This window comes from Delphinapterus leucas, chromosome 20 (genome assembly GCF_059928025.1).
Source record: "Delphinapterus leucas isolate spDelLeu-1000000601 "Yukka" chromosome 20, BTC_Dleu_Yukka2, whole genome shotgun sequence".
Taxonomy (NCBI): domain Eukaryota; kingdom Metazoa; phylum Chordata; class Mammalia; order Artiodactyla; family Monodontidae; genus Delphinapterus; species Delphinapterus leucas.
In genome coordinates this window covers 18,153,724-18,177,736 of record NC_143148.1, presented here as the reverse complement: position 1 = coordinate 18,177,736, position 24,013 = coordinate 18,153,724, and the positions used below count along the sequence as shown (strand labels likewise).

Here is a 24,013-nt window from a genome sequence, read left to right as displayed (position 1 = left end):
CATGAACCTTCTGCAAATAAGAGAAATGAATAATCTCCATTTAACAGGTGAGAAGATCGAGGCTCAGAGGAGTGAAGTGGTTAAGGGCACGCTAGCCATTAGTGGCTGAGATCGGTGTTTAGTTCAGGGCTGCTGACTTCAGTCATTCCCTACCACTCTCAGATTTTTGTCATCTCCTTCTACTACCTTAAAGTTCCAATCGCCTTTACAATTTGTCACATATACATATCACTCGTACTATTATGGACTTAATAGTCTTCCTTAAAATTACTCACTTTAAAACACACACTTCTGTCATACAATGGTTAAAGAAATATAGCTTGTATAATAAATACTATATCTAGTGCAATAACCCACAATTTTATTAGAACTGAAAATCCTAATCAGACCTGACTAGTTTTCAGAAATAAATAAATAAAAATAAAATAAAATTACTCACTTTAACACTTTATTTTAAAACACAACTATGTCATAACAATAAGCAGAAAACCAGTGCTACTTTGACCTATGCGGACATACACATAAAAGTGAATATAGTGAAAACCAAAATCTGTTATTTAATCTAGCCCAACACCTTTGCCTTCTTGAGTTGCTTCTTTTATTAAAAAGGAAGAAGAGCAAGAAAAGGAAGCCTGCTGTTAAGGACACACCAGCCCCCACCCTGATACTAGCTTCAGAGGAAAAGAAGCACTTCTCTGTGCGTCCCAACAGGCATCTCCTGGCCCTGTGAACCATCTGTGTGTCACTCCTTGAGGCTGTGCAGGACCAGACATCTCTAGACATTCTCATGGCTCCTTGCAGGGGGCTCACAGGCCTGAGCCCGTATCTCTGATCCTGCTGTGATCAGGAAATGAGAGCTGCTGCAGCTGACCCAGCAGGAGAGTAACATCTAACCTCCTATTTGTCAACCCAGTTGGTGGTGTGTGTCACAAGAACTGCCAGTGAGCCCCCTGTGCTCCTAACAAAAGAGTCGGGGTGGGACTTTCTGAGATAGGCAAAGGTTTAAAATCTCAACTGCAAACAACTATTTTGTGAAGTCCCTGTTTTACCATCTGGCTGGGGCCAGCAGTTGACTGTCCAGGTACTCAGTTTCTTTAAGTAAAATGTAAGTCACACCTCCTAAGACTTGCTTGTTGAAAAAAGGAGCACTGGCTTCTCTAGGGGCAGCCTGATGTACATCCTGTCTTGGAGAATCTGATGAAATTTGCCAAATTAAAAGCAGAAATCACAAGTTAACCCTTAAGTGGGTGAAATTCATTGTAAATTATAGACCCAATTTTGCAATTTTTATGAAAAAAAAAGTCTTAGAAATTGAAGCCATATGGTGCCATGGAGCGCTGACTTGAGAAAACCACACTAGATTTGGCAAGCTCTGCCACTAAGTCACCTTGGCCAGATCCTTCTACCCCTTGTGACCTCAGTTTCCCCAGCTCTGAAATATGGTCTTAAATGCATAGCAGTCATTTATTGCATACTTTATGACAGGAGCTGTGCTTTGCATTTTGCATACATGATCTCAGTTGATCCACAACCCTATGAAGTGGGTACTTTTTCATCCCCATTTTAAAGAGGAAGAAGCTGAGGCTCAGAGGTCACCAGTCTGCTAAGTTAGATTGCCTGATGCAACACCATGCACTATGCTACTCTAAACTGTTCCTTGAGATTTAAAAGGAAAGATATTTTGTCATATTTGGAAGAAGTGATTATGGATTAAAAATAAATGAGTGGGACTTCCCTGGTGGTGCAGTGGTTAAGAATCCACCTGTCAATGCACAGGACATGGTTTCAAGCGCTGGTCCAGGAAGATCCCACATGCCGCGGAGTAACTAAGCCCATGCACCACAACTACTGAGCCTGCACTCTAGAGCCCGCGAGCCACAACTACTGAGCCCACGCACCACAACTACTGAAGCCCGCGTGCCTAGAGCCCGTGCTCCGCAACAAGAGAAGCCACCACAATGAGAAGCCCGTGCACTGCAACGAAGAGTAGCCCCCGCTAGCCGCAACTAGAGAAAGCCCGCACGCAGCAATGAAGACCCAATGCAGCCAAAATAAATAGATAAATAAATTTATAATAAATAAATAAATAAATGAGTGACAGAATGGCAAAAAATACCAAGTATTGGTGAGAACGTCAAGCAACCAGAATCTCATACATTGCTTGTGGGAGTGTAGATTGGTACTACCACTTTGGAAAACTGGCATTTTCTACTGAAGAGGGACATATGCATAACTTATGATCCAGCAATTCCAAACTAGGTAGATATCCAACAGAAATGCAAACATCTGTTCTCCATAAAACATGTACAAGAATGTTCACAGCTGCACTTTTCAAAATAGCCCCTAACTGGAAACTACTCAAATGCCCATCAACTGTAGAATGGATAAGAAATTGTGGCATATTCACATAATGAAAACGAACACATTACTATTACAAGCAACAAATATGTTGTGAGCAAAATGTTTTGCTCACAAAAATATTATTGAGCCAAAGAAGCCAGAAAAAATACTGTATGATTCCATTTTACATAAAGTACAAAACAGACAAAATTAGTCTATTCTGGGATTATTGCTTCTGGGTTCTGGAAATTTTCTATTTCTTGACCTGCTTATTGTTACACGGATGTGTTCACTTTGTGAAAATGCACAGAACTGTGTGCATATATTGTATTTCAGTAAGAAAACTCAACAGAAAAAAAATGAGTGACACTGATTCCCAAGCATATAGAGCAGGTTTCTTTGCATGTCATGAGTGACCATCCCACTGCCAGCACTGATGTGTGGACCATAGGAACAAATTACTCCCTACCCAGATGATTCAGCCCATCTTCCTATTGGGCAGTTTCCTGAGATTTGTGCTTTCTCGCCTGTCTGAATAAGAAAGGAAGGGTATGTGGTGTTTAAGCTTCTACAGTTTTGCATAAAAACACATTGTTGAGAGAGTGGCAGGGACATATATACACTATTAAATGTAAAATAGATAGCTAGTGGGAAGCAGCCGCATAGCACAGGGAGATCAGCTCCATGCTTTGTGTCCACCTAGAGGGGTGGGATAGGGAGGGTGGGAGGGAGACACAAGAGGGAGGGGATATGGGGATGTATGTATATGTATAGCTGATTCACTTTGTTATACAGCAGAAACTAACACACCAGTGTAAAGCAATTATACTCCAATAAAGATGTAAAAAAAACACACACACAAAAACCCATTGTTCAGGGGTTTCTGCTGCCAAGAATCAGGAGTATTGGGTAATTAGTGACCAGGGCTGCAGATGAAGCACCCAGTCGTTCCTTCTGAAGATCTGGAGTCAGAAAGGTTGGTAATTACTGTTTTTATTATTATTATTTTTTAATATTTATTTATTTATTTTGGCTGTGCCAGGTCTTCGTTGCAGCACGTGGGATCTTCGTGGCAGCATGCGGCTCTTAGTTGCTGCATGTGGACTCTTAGTTGTGGCATGCGGACTCATAGTTGTGGCATGCATGCAGGATCTGGTTCCTCGACCAAGGTTCAAACCCGGGCCCCCACCCCTGCCCCCACTGGGAGTGCAGAGTCTTACCCACTGGACCACCAGGGAAGCCCCATTACTGTTTTACTAAATGCAGTGATTGTCAGAAATCTAATTAAGTAAACTCTCAATAATAAATTTATTGGGTTTTGCTTGCCTCTTTAGAAGCTATAAGCTGTAAGAAAATTATTTGGAGTAATTCAGAAATAAAATCACGGACCTTCATGATTTGTCTGGCTGTATGGATTAGTCCCCAACCTTCTTTACTTTCAATATCTACATTTATTCACACGATGATCAAAGGGTGATGCTGGGACCCTGCAGGGCTTCAACAAACAAAGACACTTTCTCTTTGGTACATTAAATTTCTCAAGGCAGGAAAGGGGCTAATACATACAAAAACCTTTAAAATGAAAACTAAGACACTGATATAAAAATGTTTTGGAAAGAATACTATGGATGTAGCTCAAAACAAAATTCAAGGGGTACAATGCTGTATACATGTATCCCTCCTGCTGTGATTTCCTTTGATCAGTGGCAACCACTATTACCAGATTCTTTGGGGAGTTCACTGGAGATATAGCATATTTGTGGGTGTATTGTGTCCCCACATTGTGGATGTAATATGTTTTCTTTTTTTTTTTGCGGTACACGGGCCTCTCACTGTTGTGGCCTCTCCCGCTGCATAGCACAGGCTCCGGACGCGCAGGCTCAGCGGCCATGGCTCACGGGCCCAGCCGCTCCGCGGCATGTGGGATCTTCCCGGACCGGGGCACGAACCCGCATCCCCTGCATCGGCAGGCGGACTCTCAACCACTGTGCCACCAGGGAAGCCCTATGTTTTCTTTTAATATAAATGGCAGCATCCTGTGTACTCCGTCTCACCCCCTGTTTTGCTCATTTAACAGCATATGCTGGAGATATACCGCACCAGCATTTTAAAATGCTTTACAGTATTCTATCATATAGGTTGTTCCAGTTACTATTGCTGTTAACAAATTACTGCAAATCTTAATGGCTCCAAACAAGAACAATCATTTTATTATTACCTCTCATGGTTCCAGAGGTAGCTGTACTCAGCTAAAAGGTTCTTGCTTGTGGTCTCTCATGCAGCTGTAGTCAGATGGCTGCTGGAACTGGAGTCATTTTGAATCTTCCTTGCTCACGTGTCTGGTGATTGATACTGATTGTTAACTGGAACCTCAGCTGGGTCATAGGCTGGAATACCTACACATAGCGTCTCCTCATGGCCTGGGCTTCCTCACAGAATGGAAGTGGGGTTCCAAGGTCCAGCATCCCAAGAAACAGAAAGTTGAAGCTACCAGTTTCTTTTTTTCTTTTCTTTTCTTTTTTTTTTTTTGGCCATGCCGGTGGCTTGTGGGGTCTTAGTTCCCTGACCAGGGATCGAATCCCGGCCCCTACAGTGAAAGAGCCGAGTCCTAACCACTGGAACACCAGGGAATTCCTGCTACCAGTTTCTTCAAGCTTGGGTGTGGGAAATGTTATATTGTCACTTTTACTGAATTCTTTTGGTCAAGAATTCATGGAGCTTAGATTCAAGGGAGGGGACATGGACTCCACTTTTCGACCAGAAACTTGCCAAAAATTTTGAGGTTGCGTTTTTAAAATAATTTTTTTGGGCCTTGCTGTGTGGCATGCAGGGATCTTAGTTCCTCGACCAGGGATCAAATCTGTGCCCCCTGCATTGGGACCTCAGAGTCTTTTTTTTTTAAGATTTATTTATTTATTTTTGGCTGCATTGGGTCTTAGTCGTGGCACGTGGGATCTTCACTGAGGCATGTGGGATCTTTCGTTGCAGTGCCCAGGCTTCTCTCTAGTTGTGGCATGGGGTTTTCTCTCTCTCCAGTTGTGGTTCACGGGCTCAGTAGCTGCCCCAGGGCATGTGGGATCTTAGTTCCCCGACCAGGGATCGAACCCGCGTCCCCTGCATTGGAAGGCGGATGGATTCTTTACCACTGGACCACCAGGGAAGTCCCTAAAATAATTGTTTTTGTTAAAGTCATGTACCATGACTTATTTAATTAGTTCTTCATTCTTTTCTTCAAATTATTTATTGAGCGCTTACTACCTTCCAAGCACTGTTCCAACCTCTGAGGATACAGCAAAGGAAGAAAGAAAAACTGGGTCAAATCTGTCTTCTTGGAGCTTACGTTCCAAGGGGAGCTTACATTCCATTCCATTGGGAGAGAAAGACGATAAACATATAAATAGGTAAATCAAATTATATAAGGTGACAAATGTTGTGGAAAATATATAGTAGGGTAGGGGGTGATAGGGGTTGGTTTTTAAAATAGGGTCAGAAAAGTTTCCACTGAGTAGGTAACCTTTGAGCAGAGACCTGAAGCAAGTGAGGCAATGAATCATGCTTGTAGTATTCCAAGCAGCGGGAACAGTGAATGCAAAGGCTTTGAGTCCAGAGTGTGCTTGGAGTGCTCAAGAAACAATCCCAATCCCAGAGATTCTGATTCAGGAGGCCTGGGGGACGGGTAGGAGGGACATTCTAGCAACATGCTAGTGATTCTCACTCACACAGACTTCTGACGCTCATTTTGCAGACCCGGGCTTTGTTTCTCTCTTCTGTAAGAAGGAGGTTTGCGGTGGGATAACAGCACCCTATTGGACAGATGTTTGTTTCTTTGGCTTCAGTAAGGGAGCCCTCAGCGTCCCTCACCCCACCCCACAGCAGCCTTTTGCTTGTCCGCTTGCATTTTCTTTCTCCTTTTCTTCGTTATCTTTTCAAATTTCTTTCCTTTTTAATTTTTCTCTTTATTCCTGTTTTCCTCTGTTCCCACCACGGCCCCCCCTTCCCTTCTCCTTTTCTTTTAATCTCTTCTTCCTTGACCAAGTGTTGTCCCAAGCTACCGTCACCGTGGGCATCAGGGTTCCCCTGTCTGAATCCTTTCAGAGGTCTGGAAGGGGACTCCACTTATCAACCTAAGGGTGATATACACAGAATGCGTGTGTCTATCTGGGAGTACAGGCAAGTTCCCGCAGATGGCAGGGGTAGGACTGAGGGGAGCAGGGTCTGCCAGCAGGGGAAGTGGGGGAAGGGCACGGACCGGGTTGGGGAGGGGTGTGGGGTGGGCAGACTTCGCGGAGAACCACCCCTGCAGCTCGACAGCGGAGTGCCTTCCACCTTCTCCCAGGCGCCTCCTCCTGACCGGCACATGGTGGAGCTAGGATGGGATGTCGTAGCAGCCAAAGCCTCCGAGACAACGCCTGCCGAGGTCCGCCTCCCACAGGACGGGTTTGAGAACCACCCGGCGCAGATCCGAGAGAGGCTTGCCGGGCGGGGTGAGCATTTTCCGCCACCTGCGCTTAGAACTTCACTGCGGTTCGCGGAGATTAAAGCGCGGAAGGCATTTTGCCCATTGAGGCCTCCGTAGCGAGGGGGCGAGGCCCGGAAGGGAGCAGGATGGCGGCGCTGGATAGAGACAGCGACGAGGATTTGGTCAGCTATGGGACGGGCCTGGAGCTGCTGGAAGAAGGTGCGGGCTAGATTCGTCGCCGGGGCCTGTGGAAAACAGGCCGGGGGTCCAGGATTCGGGGCAAAAACGCACAACCCTGTGCCAGACCTTGTCTGGCACCGGGGGAAAGGCTCGCCTGCTACGGGCTCTGGGAACAGCGACCAGAGAGGCGTGCACTGTGTTTGCGGGGTGCTCACGTTTTGCAGGGACGGATGGGAGGCCCGGAGGGATGGGAAGAAGAAGGATGATAAACAGGCTCGTGTGAGAGCGGGGATAGGGGAAGAGCGGTGGTCAGGCAATGTTTTTCCTAGGAGAGGACGTTTGAGCTCAGCCTTGAAACAGAGAAAGGAAGCAAGCGTACGAAGATTTGGGGGGAGAGCATTTCAGGCGAAGCGAACAGCAAGTGCAACGGCTCTGAAGTCGGAGCCAGTTTGGCAAATTGAGGGGCAGGCAGGACTGATGTGGGTGGAGCAGACAGCACCAGGGGGAGGCTGGTAGAAGATGATGGCAGAGGGGGAGGCGGGGGTTGAGTCTTGGTATGGTCAGGGAGTTTGGATTTTAATACTAAGTGTAGAAGAGTCATGGGGGAGGGGGTTACACAAAGGAGGGATGTATATTTTTCAGATTATTCTGTCCTCGATTTTGAGGGTAGGCGGGTTGGAGGTGGGCAGGAGTGAAGCAGGGAGATGAGCAAAAAGAGGCCAGGCGATAATAGTGGCGGTGGTTAAGTAGTGGTGAGTTGAGATGTGCTTTGAAAGCAGAGCTGACCCTACTCGCTGGTGGAATGTGGGGGTGAGTGCAAGATGAAGCAAGATTCACCCCTGTGTTTCTGGTCTGATCCACTTAATGACTTGATTTGTTTCGTAAAGTATGTATTGGATGGCTAGTAAGGTCTGATGGCAGTGCTAGCCCTGTGGGAAAGACAAAGGAAGTTTGGTGGGCTAGGAGTTATTTGCAGACTCTCCGTTTTTCCTACCCTGACCACATCGTGTCAGGTTGGTTGTCCTTCTGAGACGTTGCCACTGATTACCCTCTTATGCTCTACAAACAGTTCTAATCATTAGAAACTTCTGCCAGATGCTGGCCCTGTTCCTACTGTCTGCTTACATAAGACAGAGAAATGCTAGTCTCCTGAAAGCTTCTTACGTGTTTAAAGACACCCCTTGCATTCCCTCTAAGACATCTCTGTACCACACTCAGTTTTCTAATAAATTAAGCTTCAAGTCCCCTCAACCCTAATTTGTCGGAGCTTTCTTCAAGCATGGGACCAGAGTGTGGGTAGACTGGGGCCGTTATTAGTATGTCCTTCATTTTAGAGTGTGTTTCTTTACCACAATCTAAGCTCACATTAGCTTTATTAGCAAACACATCATCCCATAGTCTCAAGGAAGTGGTTGACAAAGATTCTTAATTTGAGGGGTTTCAAATCTAGTTGAGAACAAAAGTATGAGGTTCACAAGTGCTAAAGTATGTGATGTAGAGAGGAAATAACCTATACAAGCTAACAGGGAAACCTGAGAAGGCAGGATGGGACCCCTTGAAAACTGGTTAGAATTTAGGTATGCAGGAAGAGGACAGGGTTAAACATGCATGGGTGGAGGTTATTACAGCCCTGCCAAGCAGGAGTTTGTGTCATTCCTCTATTTCTGGTCTCACAGTTGTTTCCTTGTGAAGTGACATATTGTAAGTCATCAACTATTTGACCTATATTTTTCTAATTCTTCCTGTTTTGATGGTGTACAAAATCTGTGATGAAGCCTAATGGTCTAGCCAGGCTCTTGAAGTAGAACGGACTTTTTTTCCAGCCCCCCCCAGCCTAAAATTATCCTTTAACTTCTCAGTACTAGGAGTCTTTGAGGATTGATCCATTGTTTCCTAAGCACTTTGAAGTTAAAACACACTCTGACTACATTTTACAATATAACATACTAGACCAATAATCACTTTTACCTCCTACTTTGAAGTTCTAGTGACAGGTTAGACAAACATTGGTAGAGGAGGGACTCCATTACTTAATTAAAGTTGCTGGCCCTGACAGAAAGTTTTATTGGGTAAGAGAGTGGCTGATCTGTTACCCACAGACTCATAGACACATAGGCCTTCTAGCCTGGAAGGAAGGTGCCTCAGTGCTTATCTAATCTTCCCTTAGATACATTCACTTGGCTGTAGAGTTCTCCTCATCGCCTGCTCATCCTGCACTCAGATTAATTTAGGACCATTTTCTTCTTCCTTGATGTTGTGACTCTCCCACTTAAAACTATCTGTGGCTCCCAGTCACCCACAGGACATACCACAGACCCTGCAGCACTGTGTTCCAGGCCCACTGCGCTATCTGCCCTTTTGGTTCCATCTCCCGTGCATTCCCTGTCCTCCAGTCAGACTAGACTACTTTCTCAAACATCTGACCTTCCCCTTTTCCACCTCCTGTTTACTGTTTACTGATGGAATTAATGCCTCTGTGGGGAATTGTGTCCCTATGTGCAGCTGTCAGATGCTCACGCCTCTGGGTGACTCTGATGTTGTGGACCTTGAACATTGTCAGAACAGTTCCTATACATGCAGGTCTCTGCTGGGCTTGGAGTGCCCTGGGAACAGGGACGGAGTTGTATTCAGTTTTCCACACCCAGCATCTAGAACAGGGCTGCTTCCATGGAAAGGCCCTCAGTAAACTTCTGGTGGGGAGCAAGTAAAGGACAGAATGGGTTGTGTCCCTGACTTGGAGGCAGAGTTGAGATCTGATTTCAGCTTTGTGCTTATTAGCTGTGGACCTTAGAGCACTTACTTAATCAGAGCCTCCTTATCAGGGTATGATAAATGGGATAATACTGTTAGTAACAATAATTATAATAGGGCCTGGCTAAAATGCCACTTCCTCCCTGTAGTTTTCCTGTGCTGTGGTTAGAGGCGGGGCCTCCTCCTCAGGAGCCCTGTGGGACCTGGTCACCCACACTGCTTGGCCCTCGTCATCTGCTGTCTGGTTCTACCTAGTTGTCTGCAGATCTTATCTCCCCTTTCAGCTCAGGAGTACCTGGAGAACAGAGCAAGCACAGAACCTCACATTGGCAGGACCTGTCATCTCTCCCCTTAACCCAGTGGTTCTCAACCAGGGATGAACTTGCCCCCCCCAGGGGACATTTGGCAATGTCTGGAGACATTTTTGGTTGTCATGCTTTTTCAGGATGGGGGCGTTACTGGCATCTAGTGTGACAGGCTAGGGATGCTACCAACCACTGTACAAGACAACTAAGAATTATCCAGTACAAACTGTCAATAGTGCTGAGGCTGAGGAACTCCACCTTAGCCAGGAATTGTGCCAGGTGCACGTGCAGTAAAGGAGCATGTGTACTGTATTTTCTAAGAAATGGTGAAAGTCTTGGACTGTGGGACCTGAGTTGTAATTCAGTTCTTTAGAATGAAATGAAATTGTAGTGATATTAACCAAGCTTTGCTATGGCCAGGGACTGTGCTCAGTTCTCCTGGTTTTTAATCCTCGGCACCATCCTACAAGGTGACTTCGGTTATTATCCTAATTTTATAGTTGTGGAGACTGAGGCTTAGAGAGACAAAAAACTTGCCTATAATCACACAGCTAGCAAGTAGGAGGGTAGAGGGATTTGAACCTGGATCTCCCTTCTTCAGAGCCCTCTTAATTACCCTGCTGTGGGTTATATTCTAGAAATGACCTAAAGCCTCCGAAAGCTACAAGTAAGAATTTAGGACTACGAGGCTAGACATTTCTTTACTTTTTGTTGCACTATCCAGAAGTAGTAACTGGCTTAATTATTGAAGTAACAGGTATACATGGGCTTTAGGATACATCTTACCTACTGTATGTACTACTATTACTATAACAGCAATAGCAGCTAGGGGACTTCCCTGGTGGCCCAGTGGTAAAGAATCCGCCTTACAATTCAGGGAACGCAGGTTCAATCCCTGGTCAGGGAACTAAGATCCCACATGCCGCGGGACAACTAAGCCCGAGCGCCACAGCTACTGAGCTCGTGCGCCTCAACGAGAGAGCCCGTGTGCCACAAACGACAGAGTCCACGCGCCCTGGAGCCCTGTGCCACAACTAGAGAAGAGAAAACCCACACGCCACAACTAGAGAGAAGCCTATGTGCCTCAACAAAAGACCCCACATGCCGCAACGACGATCCTCGTGTGCTGCAACTAAGACCCTATGCAGCCAAAAAAAAAAATTAAAAAAATACATAAATAAAATTAAAAAAAGAGCAGCTAGTACTTTAAATATGTTTATTGTGGGTCCCTCTTTTTGTTAAGCACTTTACAGGCATTATCTGATCCAATTTGCATAACAACTCTATAAAATAGATATTACTATTAATGTTCCATTTTACAGATGAGGAAATTGAGGCACAGAGAGGCTAAGATGACCATAGTCCCTAGTAAAGGTGACCAAAGTGCTAGTAAAGGTGGGCTTAGCTTTAAAATCCAGAGTGCCGTGACTCTCAACCCCAAGCGCTTAACTACTGTCTAACTTGCTTTCAGTAGTGAATGTTTGAAAATAACTTGATGGTTACTTTTTGTTTTAAATAGATTCAGAAGTTTTAATTAGAACTGATAAAATTAGGCAGTAATTTGTGTCATGAAACTTGAAACCTAAGGAAATTTTTAGGAAATTCTAAGTTCCTTTTCACTGGTGTTATTTAGCACCCCAGCCCTTTTCAGCCAAGTAAGTAAAGGAATAAGCTTAAAGAACAGTAATTATGACATCAGGAGAGTCCCAGAAATAAGGAAACTCAAGATTTGGGGAAGATGGGCAATGCCAATGGAAAAATTCTGGAGTCGGGGATGCTGTGAGTTTCTAGAAGAGATATAGAAGTGTGTCCCTTGCCGTAAACCTCTGCACACCATGTGCCACCCCAGCAGCTTGCCTACTTTACTGCCAGCAGATTTCACCTCCATCTCTGAACCCTTCGCCCAATAATTCAGTTTTCATAATGGAATTTAGTGGGAAAAGCAGGCCATTTTTGCTAAAACATTTCTAATATAAACAAGAGATACTGTTTTCTAAACTACGTCAGCTACTAAGGTCTAGGAATAGCAACTTAATTAAACTTGTTATATTTGAAGTTACAAGAAGTGAACAATGCATTATGTTAAAGAAATGTTCTTTTCCTTAAATCCTCTCTAACCCACCATCACCTTCTGTCCCATTCAAAATATTATTTTTTCAGGCGAGAGACCAAAGAAACCAATTCCTCTTCAGGATCAGACTGTCAGAGACGAAAAAGGAAGGTATAAACGATTTCATGGAGCCTTCAGTGGAGGTTTCTCTGCTGGTTACTTCAACACCGTTGGTTCAAAAGAAGGTAGGATTTTCCTACTTGTAGCTACTATATCGCTAAAGCAAATGATTGAAATACCGTAGGAATTTTGCTCCTCTCCCTCACCTCTCCCTTTTAGAAAAACTTTAAAAAACATTTTAGTACATACACTGTAGTCTTTTGTGTTCTTTGAATGTTTGCAATGTTTCCAGAGACAACTTATGTGTTGTTCATTGATTATAACTTGAAGGTGAGAGAGTTTTCTTTGACTTTAAAGAAAAAAAATAGATACGTCATAACCAAATGATTAAATGATAATAAGGACTTCTGTCTTATACTGTATCTTGCCACACACTCAGTGCTCTCACACAGATTCACTCAGGGCCTAAGGAGGGCAGGTGTCCCAGCTGTTTTGTGGCTGAGGACCCTGCAGGTCCCAACACTGGGTTCCACAGCATCACTTGTCAGTACATGTTCTCCACCTGGAGAAAAGTCAGTCAAATTTTTCACATTATGCAGTATAATAAATTCTGTATTGTTTAAAATAATATATGTTGGGAATTCCCTGGCAGGCTTCCACTGCAGGGGGCACGGGTTCAATCCCTGGCCGAGGAACTAAGATCCCGCATGCTGCACAGCACAGCAAAAAAAAAAAAAAGTAATGTATGTTTTTAAAAAACATTTTAACACAGAAACTGGAAGAAAATGGCTTATGTACATCAAATACGAATGAAGATGACTGATTAACTCACATAGCAGTTATTAAGAGCAAGATGAGCCAGATCTTTCATATATATTTTTAAAAGTAACTCATACATAACAATGATAGTAGGGACTTCTCTAGTGGTCCAGTGGTAAAGAATCCGCCTTACAATGCAGGGGGACGCGGGTTCGATCCCTGGTCAGGAAGCTAAGATCCCACATGCCGTGGGGCAACTAAGGCCGCATACCACAACTACAGAGCCCACGTGCCCTGGAGTCCATGCGCCACAACTAGAGAGAAGCCCACGCGCCACAACGAAAGATCCCACATGCGGAAACTAACACCCAACGCAGCCAAAAATAAATAAATAAAAATAATAAATAAATCTAAGAAAAAATGACGGTAGTAAAATAAAGATGAAAAACAATACAAGAAAGGGGTGGGGGAAGGCATGTAAGAAAAATAATTAGGGTAAATAAGATGGTTAAAGTTCACTATCCAGAATGTATAAAGATCAGTTCAATGAGCAAATGATCAGAGTATTGGAACAGTTTACTCCAGAGGAGATAGAAATGCTACGTGGAATAGTCAGCCTTATTATTAAGAAAAGCAAAGTAAGGTAACTAAGGCACTATTAAAGTAGCGCACTTATTAAAATGTTAAAAATGGCAGTAGAATTTGTGAAGAAAGAAGTACACGAATACATCGCTGGTTGTTATAATTATGGCTGTGCTGTATATTATAATTGAAAAATAAGACCAGCTCAAATGATTAGTCATCACAAGTAGACTGTGATATGTTAACACACTGGAATATCTCTTTACCATTAAGAGTGACAGATTCAGGTCCTGTGCAGATACAGGGCAAAGACCATAGATATCCAAAGTGGAGGAAAGTGCTGGGCCAGGGTATCGCCTGGAAGAGCTGGTCTTCACTGTCCTGGGGTTTCTCCCAAGTTGGCCTACAAGGCTGCTCTACCCACCTACCAAGAATAGGTCTGCCCCATACTCCTCAGCTCCCCAAGACTCTGGTTGGAAGTCAGAAGGAGGTGTGCCACTCTTAGAGAAAACTAAAAAAGTGTATCTTAGAGGGTTACAGATACATTTGACCTCTGGGGCATTTTCTCCACAGCACATGCTTGGTTACCGTGGGTGGGGAACAAGAGCGTTAGTTATAGGACTCAGGTATTTGATGGAATTGGGGGCCTAGTATGGTCATCGCCTGCCCTTAGACTAGCCAGGTTGAATCCTTTCATGGCTGACTAATGCACCCTGACATACTGTTTCTTTGATATGTTAGTATGTTGGTGTATATTGCTGTCCTGGTGGTCTCAGAGTGGTCCTGCCTTATAAGGTGACCTTGCATCTTTTTGCTGAGATCTGCTTGTGTTCCTTTCACAGTTTAACTTTCAATGTATCGTTTTATTTCTCTTGGTTGCAAATTCTTATGGGGAAACCCTACTGTATCCACTAAGTTCTGACAACAGGGCGTATGGGGGTTAATAAGAAGTTTGTGTGGACTAATTGTGTCTATGTGAGCAGTGAGATGAGAAGTAGCTAAGAGTTTGTAGTTATTGGAGGTTTCAGGTCCGCATGTGTTACTTAATTATTTAGTTATAAACCAAAATACCATCTGGGATTGTAATGTTCTAAACGCTTTTCTTTCAAGGATGGACACCCTCTTCCTTTGTGTCTTCACGACAGAACAGAGCAGACAAATCTGTTTTTGGTCCCGAAGATTTTATGGATGAAGAGGTGGGTGTGCAGAACTTTAGCTGCCAGCTAGCCGGTGAGATGTGGGTGATTGGTTGCTGTAGCACCTTCTCTCTCCCCACAAAGTTCAGTGTACGATTTCCTCTTTGTTTGTAAGACTATCATTTTGGTATTTGGACTCCATAGTGCCCTGTACATCAGTGAATTCTTGTTCATTGGCATAGTGCCTTAACTGGCTGGTGCCAATTTCTAAAGTCAAGAGTGTAAGGGTGGCGCAGTGGTTAAGAATCCGGGACACAGGTTCGAGCCCTGGTCCAGGAAGATCCCACATGCTGCAGAGCAACTAAGTCCGTGTGCCACCACTACTGAGCCTATGCTCTAGAGCCCGTGAGTCGCAACGGCTGAGCCCATGTGCCACAACTACTGAAGCCTGTGCGCCTAGAGCCCATGCTCTGCAACAAGAGAAGCCACCGCAATGAGAAGTCCGCATACTGCAACGAAGAGTAGCCCCCGTTCACCACAACTAGAGAAAGCCTGCGCACAGCAACGAAGACCCAACACAGCCAAAAAAAAAGAGTGTAAGGGGAAGGTCATATACAGGCAAATTTACTTGAAAAAGCCCCAACTGCCCCAAAAGTGCAGTGTCTGTCAAGCTGAGTCCACAGCCTTCCATGGTGACTCTTTTTTTAAAAAAAATATTCCAGCATAATTAAAACTTTTTTTAAATTTTATATTGGAGTATAGTTGATTAACAGTGTTGTGTTGTGTTAGTTTCAGGTGTACAACAAAGTGATTCAGTTATACATATATGTGTATCTATTCTTTTTCAAGTTCTTTTCCTATTTAGGTTACTACAGAATATTAGGTAGCGTTCCCTGTGCTATACAGTAGGTCCTTGTTGGTTATCTCTTTTAAATATAGCAGTGTGTACACGTCAATCCCAAACTCGCAATCTATCCTTCCCCCTCCCCTTCCCCCTTGGTAATCATAAGTTCATTCTCTAAGTCACAGTGACTCTTATGCACACTGCAGTTTAAGGAGGAGTGAGTGACTAGACTAGAGAAAGGAGTGAAAGGAAGCCCTGTGCAGGTATCTGGGCACCTCATTAAAGTGACCATGACCGCCGCTTCTTACGGGTAAACGGTGTGGGGTTTCTAAAGTGGTGCTACTGGCCTGCAGCCTGGGCTACATTTTCTGGTTAAAATTAAGCCTCTCTTACCTTAAAAAACCTAGTCATGGGTTCATTTGTGATAAAGATTAAGTAAAATACTTACCTGAGCATGTTTTAGGCTGCAGGTAAGTGGCAAGGGGTGGTCCCCTTCCTGTTTGACTAGCAGAATCTATGAGGAAACATATCTCATGGAACAAGAAGTCCAGATGTCAGCAAGGCCCCAGGCTCTCAGGTAGCTTCTGCACGTCAGCTTGTCCTTCCATGACCTCACCTCACTGTTGCAAGGTGGCCACAGTAGTTCCAGGTGGCACATCTGGGATGACATTATCCAGTGGGGAGGAGGACTTTCTTCTTGGAATCTTTCCTTGAGAGCAGAGAAGCCATTTGGTGGATTTTCCCTCACATCGGCTCCAGTGAATTGTTCTACAAGCTCATTCTTAAAGCAGTCCCTGGTGAGGAAAATGGGATCAGAATGACTGGCTTAGACAAGATGTGAACCCCACTCCCTAACCCTCCCCTGCCCCAACACATCCCCCACGAGGGACATCACTCCTGAAGGGCATGGTGGCGCAGAGCCAGGCCAGTGCCTGGACAGCATCAGGGCTCCGTGGGGAGAGCGGAAGGGTCTGTGGCTGCTGGACAGGGAGCGGATGTTACTTAACTCTAAGCCTGGCACAGAGGTGCTCCCGAATGCTTGCTGACTGTGCCTCCAAGACCTTTTCCGCCTTCACACTGACCTTTGAGGTACTGTCCAAGAAGAACAAAGAACAGAGCACTTACTTCCTGTTTTCCTAGCTTGGCAGTGCCTGTTGTGGCTTCGCTGAGTGGCCACTGTCATGCCCCTGTCCTTGGGCACTGGCCTTAGCTTATGCAAAGTCAGGGCGTAAATCAGCTGCTCTGCTGATCCCTAACTCAATCATAGTTTTAACTTTTTTTTTTTTAAAGTAATAGAGCTGTGTAATGTATCATGTTTAATCACTTTCCAAATAATGTAAGTAATTCTGTTTGAATTTTTTTTTTTTTTAAGGATCTTAGTGAATTTGGGATAGCACCTAAAGCGATTGTTACCACAGATGATTTTGCTTCTAAAGCCAAAGATCGAATACGAGAAAAGGCCAGGCAGTTAGCAGCAGCTACTGCCCCTATTCCTGGCGCCACTTTGCTTGACGACCTCATAACACCAGCAAAGTAAGAAGAGTTTAATTCTGACTTTTCTGATCTTGGCATCACTGCCTTGCCTGTGTGTGATGATCTTACTTAGGGATAGTTTGGTTGCAAGTAGGAGAAGCCCTTTCAGCCTAGCTTGAGTACAAAAGGGGGTTTTGCCAAAAGGACCTTGCGCTGTTACCACATGGAGTGCTCTAGAGCTCCAGACACTAGCTGTGTTAGTGGGGCTCATGGCAGCTGGAGAGCTATTAGGAACTGGGGTGACTTCCCTCCCACCCCCTGCCTCACAAGCCTTAAGGGCTCTCTCCTCATTCTGCCCTCTTTCTGCATACTTCTTTGTTCTGCTCCTGGGTATGTGGCCTGTTGTGGCAGCCTCAGACCATCATGGTTTCCCAGGCCACATGCTTGGCATCTATGTGCCCATCGCAAAGGCCTGGGAGAGGGGGCATCTGATCAGCTTCCCCAGGTCCAGTCAGCTGTGGTGGGAACAGCAGGGCCATGCAGTTCTAATAGGGATGGGGGAAAGGGCTGAGGCATGACAGGTACATGAGCTGCTTATTTCCTACTGTTCGTTAGTGTTTTAAAAAGAAGTTCATTTTCAATGCCTTGATATCCTAGGTTATCTGTTGGTTTTGAATTGCTAAGAAAAATGGGTTGGAAAGAAGGACAAGGAATTGGTCCTCGAGTAAAGAGAAGACCACGCCGACAGAAATCTGGTACGTGTACTGATTGTCATTAACTCTACAGCAGACTTTTTGATGACTACATGTTTCTAGAAGTAAGATTGCTGGGTCAAGCGGTGTGCACGTATTTTAAGGTTTTTTTGTGTGTAATTTACCATAACTTTCTGGAAGGATTGTACTAGTTTACCTTCCCACCAGCAGCATATGAAAGTTCTTGTTCCTACTTTTGCCAAAACTGTGTTATAGCTTAACGTGATTATTTTCTATTGTTCCTGTTGCTTGGTCTCCCCAGCCAGACTGTGAACTCTTGGAGGCAGCAGTACTTTCTCTCAGGTTCTCAGTGGTTCTGGGCAGTAGTGGTTACTCACCATGTGCATCATTGCCAGAGTGCAGGTGGGGCAGGGGCTGGTGGAAAACAATCCCTGAGTGGTCAGTGTCCGACTCTAAAGCTGTAGCGTCTTTTACAGGCTCAGCCGTCTACCGCGGAAGAGTGTCAGTGAATCAGGTTCCTATAATTTTAGTCACCTCTGACTAATGCATTTGAAATCTCTTTTATAGATCCTGGAGTAAAAATCTATGGCTGCGCATTACCCCCTGGAGGCTCTGAGGTATTGTATGGGATGATTGACCTTCAGTTTGGCCCAGTAGCACCTGTTACTCTCTGAGCGTGAAATTTAGGTTCGGAAAATTTTAGAAATCAGTCAGATCACATTATAGGGAAATACCCATACCCTAAAAATGTCCTCATTATGTCAGATGTATTTAGCAACATGCCAGCCCCATAGATGTCCCAAGTCTGTTCAGATTCTTAATATGGAGTTGTTTGTCAGACATAGGCTCACAAACTAGAAAACAAACTTATGGTTAGCAAAGGGGATAGCAGTGGGGGCCAAGGGGGAGAGATAAATTGGGACTTTGAGATTAACATATACATACTACCATATATAAAATAGGTAAACAACAAGGACCTACTGTATAGCACAGGGAACTATATTCAATATCTTGAAATAACCTATAATGGAAAAGAATCTGAAAAAGAATATATATATAAAACTGAATCATTTTGCTGTGCACCTGAAATTAACACAACATTGTAAATCAACTATACTTCAGTTAAAAAAAGGTTAAAAAAAATGAAGTTGTTCGTGTTAGTATCATTTGTTCAGGGACTTGATTTAGTCATTTGTAATAGTGGAAACGAAAGTATGATAATTGTTCTGTTTGGAATTAATCACTGCATTTGAAAATAGTATTTTACAGGCTTTACACCAGGCAGTGACTCACCTTCATTCCATTTTGAAACACTGAAAATAGGATGAAGATGATGACTACTTGCCAGAAAATGTGACCTTTGCACCCAAAGATGTCACACCTGTGGATTTCACACCTAAAGATAATGTACATGGACTGGCTTACAAGGGCCTGGATCCCCACCAAGCACTGTTTGGAACTTCAAGAGAACACGTTAGTCTCTTTAGTGGTGGACCCGAGGGTGCCAACAATCTTCTTGGAGATGTTGGAGTGAATAAAGGAAGAAAATTGGGAATTTCAGGCCAGGTAAAAGTGTTTCTGTTTTATAAACAGGGAACCATTGACAAATGAGAATTCTTGCTGTATTATATTAGCCCCATAGTAAGCACTCATTATTCGTTGACTAAATGAAGACCTTAAAGTGGTTGTATTGTCCTTAGGAGCTTGTCTGAAGACATGTAAAGCACACCGTCCTAATTTGAATATGTGTTCCTGAGACCCTGTGACCTAATGTGCCCGGTGGAGTTTGTGTGTGAGGAGTGAAGACTGCTTTCCCACACCCCTGCGGGGCTGAGCAGAAAACCACACTCACCTCTTTGATTTATTTAATAGTTGAATTACAATCTGCCTTTCCAAGTTCAGGTCCAAGTTGTACTACCTCTCCAACTCTTTCCTAGTGCTGCAAGCCCTAAGTCAAGAACCTGGGTGTAAGTTTCACTTTTTACCAAGGGGCCTTGGTAAAAAGACTTGCTTTTTACCTTTGAGGAGATGGAGAGCTTTTCCTGATTGCCTGTCTTCTCAAATTGATTCAGAGTCTCTTTCCTAAAATAAGTTCAGAGGATGGCTACTTTGTCATTTCATTTGTACCTTTTCTTTCCTTCACATGTTTTTTTTTCCAATCCTTTTAACAAAAAGTGATATTTGTTCTTCGCCATTTCCCACAAAGATTAGGAGTTCTTCTAGCAGCCGTTAGAGTAGCGGCGGTCTTCAGACCCTGGTCACCGGCGCTGGCACCAGACCGTGTTGTTCAGTAGATGAACATTCTGCCTTTCTCCTTTTGGAGGCCCCATTTCTCCCCCTGCACTGCTGCTTGGGTGTCTTCTCCACTCCTCTTCCTGCACTAAGACCCAGACCCGTGGCTGCTGCTGAGTCTGGAGGACAGCTGCAGTGCTGGAGGCATGACATTCACTTCTGGTCATTGTTTTCCAAAAGACTTGGATACTTGTGTTAATCTGGGGCTCCCATTCGCTTCTCTCTTGGTGATCTTGAAGTGCTAATGTGGTCTGATCAGTCACATCCTTATAGTAGCCTTATCCTTCAGTGCAGGCAGGCATATGCTAACACCTATAATGGCTCAGTGTGAAATCTTGCTTTTGAAGGCTTTTGGTGTAGGTGCCCTGGAAGAGGAAGACGATGATATCTATGCCACGGAAACTCTATCCAAGTATGATACCATTTTGAAGGATGAGGAGCCTGGAGACGGACTGTATGGCTGGACAGCACCCAGGCAATATAAAAATCAGAAAGGTAATTCCATGGACCCGCAACCGATGGTAGACCAAGTGTTGGGACATTAGCCTCCGTGGAGCAGGGAGTTGTTGGTCAAAGATGCAGAGCGAGGAACAAGTGGGGATAAGAGAGTCCTGTTGTGGGAAGTAAGACGGAAGTGGGATTTAGACCAGTTCAAGGCCAAAGCCAACTGTCAAGACAGAGTCAAGTGGGGAGGAGGGAGGGGCCTGGAATCAGGGAAGGAGCAAGTGTGTGGACATGTGCTTGCTCGTGTTGCAGGTCAGAGCTGACAGTGGGTCAGAGGGACGCACTCCCAGCTCAAGGAACTGGGCAGGTAGCCAAAGGAGGTCAACTGAGGCAGCAGGTCAGGAGGTCAGGCATGGGGACCAGGTGGTAGGTACACAGAGAGCCTGCTGCAAAATGGAGATTGGTGCCCAGCTCATCTCATCACTTAAACTTATCTGGTTCCTCAGGGGCTCTTGTTGAGCTAGGAGATGAACATCTCTTGACACACCTGGAATTTCAACAGAGTCTTATAGTGATTCAGATTCTGTGGTTCTAAGTAGGATTTCAGTTTTTCTTTCCAGAAAAGATATAGGAAGGAGTCAGTAGGTATTAATGGCGTGTGATTTTGATTCAGTCAGACCTGGATTTCAATCTTAGCTCTCAATCAGACCCAGATTCGAATCCCAGCTCTCTACTACCCAGCTTCATGACCATGGGCAAGGCTTGTAGCCTCTCTGGGCGTCACTTGTAAAGTGAGGATAAAATCCACTCTGGGGGTCACTGTGAGGATTAAATGGCATCACAGGTTTGGCATAGTACCTGCCTCAAAGACTGAGTAAATGGCACCTACTGCAACAACCACTTAAAGTAAGGAGGTGAGAGTTCAGATAAAATAATCTATTTAGATGTTTTTAGCTATAGTCAGATCAAGTTTGACCTGACTCTTATAAAATACATCTAAATAATCTAAGCATCACTCCCCAAAATGATGCCAATTTTACACTTCTAGAAGAGAAAAAAGCGGGTGAGAAACAGTCTTTAGTTTGCTTAATGGCTGTGAGCACAGACTGTGAAGAGAGATTCCCTGGGCTCCCATCCTGGCTCTCCCCATTTATCAGCTGTGACTTTAGGCAGGCTCTTCAACCTCTCTATGCCTCAGCGTCCTTGCCTGGGCAATGGGCACGGCAATGGCTTACCTATCCCACGGAAATTTAACGTGCGTAAAGGGCTTAGAACGTGCCTGGCACACAGCAAGCACTCTGCCAGTGTGAGCGGCCTCTGTCACCATCGCCACGAAAAGAACCCAGGGTTTTACACGAGGTGCTGGGCGGGTGTGCACCCAGACGTTAGTAGATGTTATCTCTGGGTGGAAACTAGGCTACTTTTATTTTCTTCCTTTTGCTCACCTATATTTTCAGATTTTTCTACTAAGACTGTGTATTGTTTTTATAACTTAAAAGAAGATATATAATATTATATTAAATTAACGTTATATTAATTAATATTATAGATTATATTAACACGTTACTACATTAACTATATCAACATATTAACACACATACTATATTACTAACATTAATATAATGTATTAATTTATAATAATTACTAACCTATAATAAATATACATATTTAAATCTGCCTTCTCAGCCACATCTTTGGCTTTTCCTTTGTATAACACCTTTGCCCTGGCTGATTAATCCCAGCCTTCCCGCATCAAGCCTGGGTTGGTGCCTCCCTCTGAGGTCCCCACCCTCTGCTCACGGCCTCTCTGCCACAGTTCCCTCTCCTACCCTTAGGGTCACAACATCTATAGTTTTGACCTTACGGTTTTTCACTGAGTGAATCTATACGTAGTCAGTCTCCACGGCTGATTTTTAAATTGTTCTTGTTTTTTTTTCCATGATAAGTAGGGCTATAGTATTCTCATGGCTCTCTCTTTGTAGACATTTGTTTACTTCTTCATAAAGGTGAAATTGCTGGGGTTTTTTAAAAAATAAATTTATTTATTTATTTTTGGCTGCGCTGGGTCTTCGTTGCTGCCTGCAGGCTTTCTCTAGTTGCGGTGAGCGGGGGCTACTCTTCATTGCAGTGCGCGGGCTTCCCATTGCAGTGGCTTCTCTTGTTGCGGAGCACAGGCTGTAGGGGTGAGGGCTTCAGTAGTTGTGGCACGCGGACCATAGAGCTCGCGGGCTTCAGTAGTTGTGGCGCACGGGCTTAGTTGCTCTGCGGCATGTGGGATCCTCCCAGACCAGGGATCAAACCCGTGTCCCCTGCATTGGCAGGCGGATTCTTAACCACTGTGCCACCAGGGAAGTCCCAGATTGCTGGGTTTTAAAAGAATACAAAATTCGAAGAATGTAATTTAATCCTATATTACCCTACAGAATTTTAGGGACTTCCAGAAGCTGGTCCAAAAGTTCTACGTCAGTTGAAGTGCAAAGAATGAGATTGTGGGGAGGGTAGTTACAGGGCAGTGCTGCATTATAAGCGGCTGAAAACCTCAGTGCCACCTGCCCTGCGGGCAGCCGTGCCTGCTTCAGGGTTCAACACCAAGTTTGTGTAAGTGCTGGTGGTCATGTAGCATGGGCTTTTGGCAACAGAAAATGCAGTTCATGCATATGGATTTTCGACATAACCTCTATGTGCAGAAAATCCTTGAGAATCAAAGGGGTTGTCTCCACAACCAATAGATCATCCCTGGCTGCAAGTTAGAGGGCATTAGTCATATCCTGAATTAGTGATCTGATCTTTTATCTCTTGTTAGAATTTCAGTTGAGAAAAAGACAAAAGCACCTTTTAATTGGTCCCACAGTTAGATTACAGGCTGACCTGGTTGTATTGCCTTTTGTGCCTTACTTGGATGGTTGCTACAGAAATTGGGAGGTCATGTCCCCATGGTTCTTCACCTAGTTTTAGAAATGACTATTTCAAAGTTATTTTTATCCATACTTGTTCTCTTGATGGTTTTACTTGAGATCTTTTACTCTACAGAGTATATTCTTTGGTGCCCCTTAGCATAGGACCGTACGTACTTTTTCTAAATAACGATGTTGAGGTGCCATTGTTAACCTGGACAGCCTTTTCAGCGGTGTGGTCTGGGCTGCCAGTCACTGAGTCAACAGAGGTGTGAGGGCTTTACGTGCCATTCTTTCCTCCCTTTTACTGATTGCAACTATGACATGTAGTGTTTATATTCTCGGAGATAAAAAACTGAGGTCTTTTGTCTTATTCTAAGTTTCTCTGCCTCTGGAATTAATCAAATGACATCATTTTGTAGAATCAGAGAAAGAGCTTCGCTACGTTGGCAAAATTTTGGATGGATTTTCCTTGGCTTCTAAACCTTTATCTTCTAAGGAAGTAAGATTTTTCTTTTTTTTTTTTAAACTGATTTAGCACTTAAAGTATTTGCTGCTGTGTAATCTGAGTTATTTTATTAACAATTGAAAAGATAAATAAATTCTGCTAACAGCAAGCAACAGTCTGGTTACTAGTGATTATCCAGGGAGACACATTCTGCATTGGAAAT

The 24,013-nt window shown here is 44.2% G+C and overlaps 1 protein-coding gene across 5 annotated transcripts in view; it reads left to right on the top strand.

The window, feature by feature from the left end:
- Positions 1-6,795: 6,795 nt before the first annotated feature.
- Positions 6,796-24,013, top strand: part of GPATCH1 (G-patch domain containing 1) — a 43,930-nt gene continuing 26,712 nt past the window's right edge. For 2 of the 5 annotated variants that reach the window (XM_022585825.3, XM_022585828.3), the window contains exons 1-9: positions 6,800-7,018; positions 12,196-12,330; positions 14,657-14,742; positions 16,899-17,059; positions 17,657-17,754; positions 18,280-18,329; positions 19,036-19,278; positions 20,352-20,499; positions 23,765-23,844. In XM_022585825.3, the coding sequence (XP_022441533.2) occupies positions 6,946-7,018; positions 12,196-12,330; positions 14,657-14,742; positions 16,899-17,059; positions 17,657-17,754; positions 18,280-18,329; positions 19,036-19,278; positions 20,352-20,499; positions 23,765-23,844 (1,074 nt within the window). In that variant the 5' untranslated portion in view covers positions 6,800-6,945. Of the gene's footprint in view, positions 7,019-12,195; positions 12,331-14,656; positions 14,777-16,898; positions 17,060-17,656; positions 17,755-18,279; positions 18,330-19,035; positions 19,279-20,351; positions 20,500-23,764; positions 23,845-24,013 lie in introns of those variants that run through there. The other 3 variants (XM_089902945.1, XM_022585824.3, XM_089902946.1) reach the window with 3 other exon arrangements.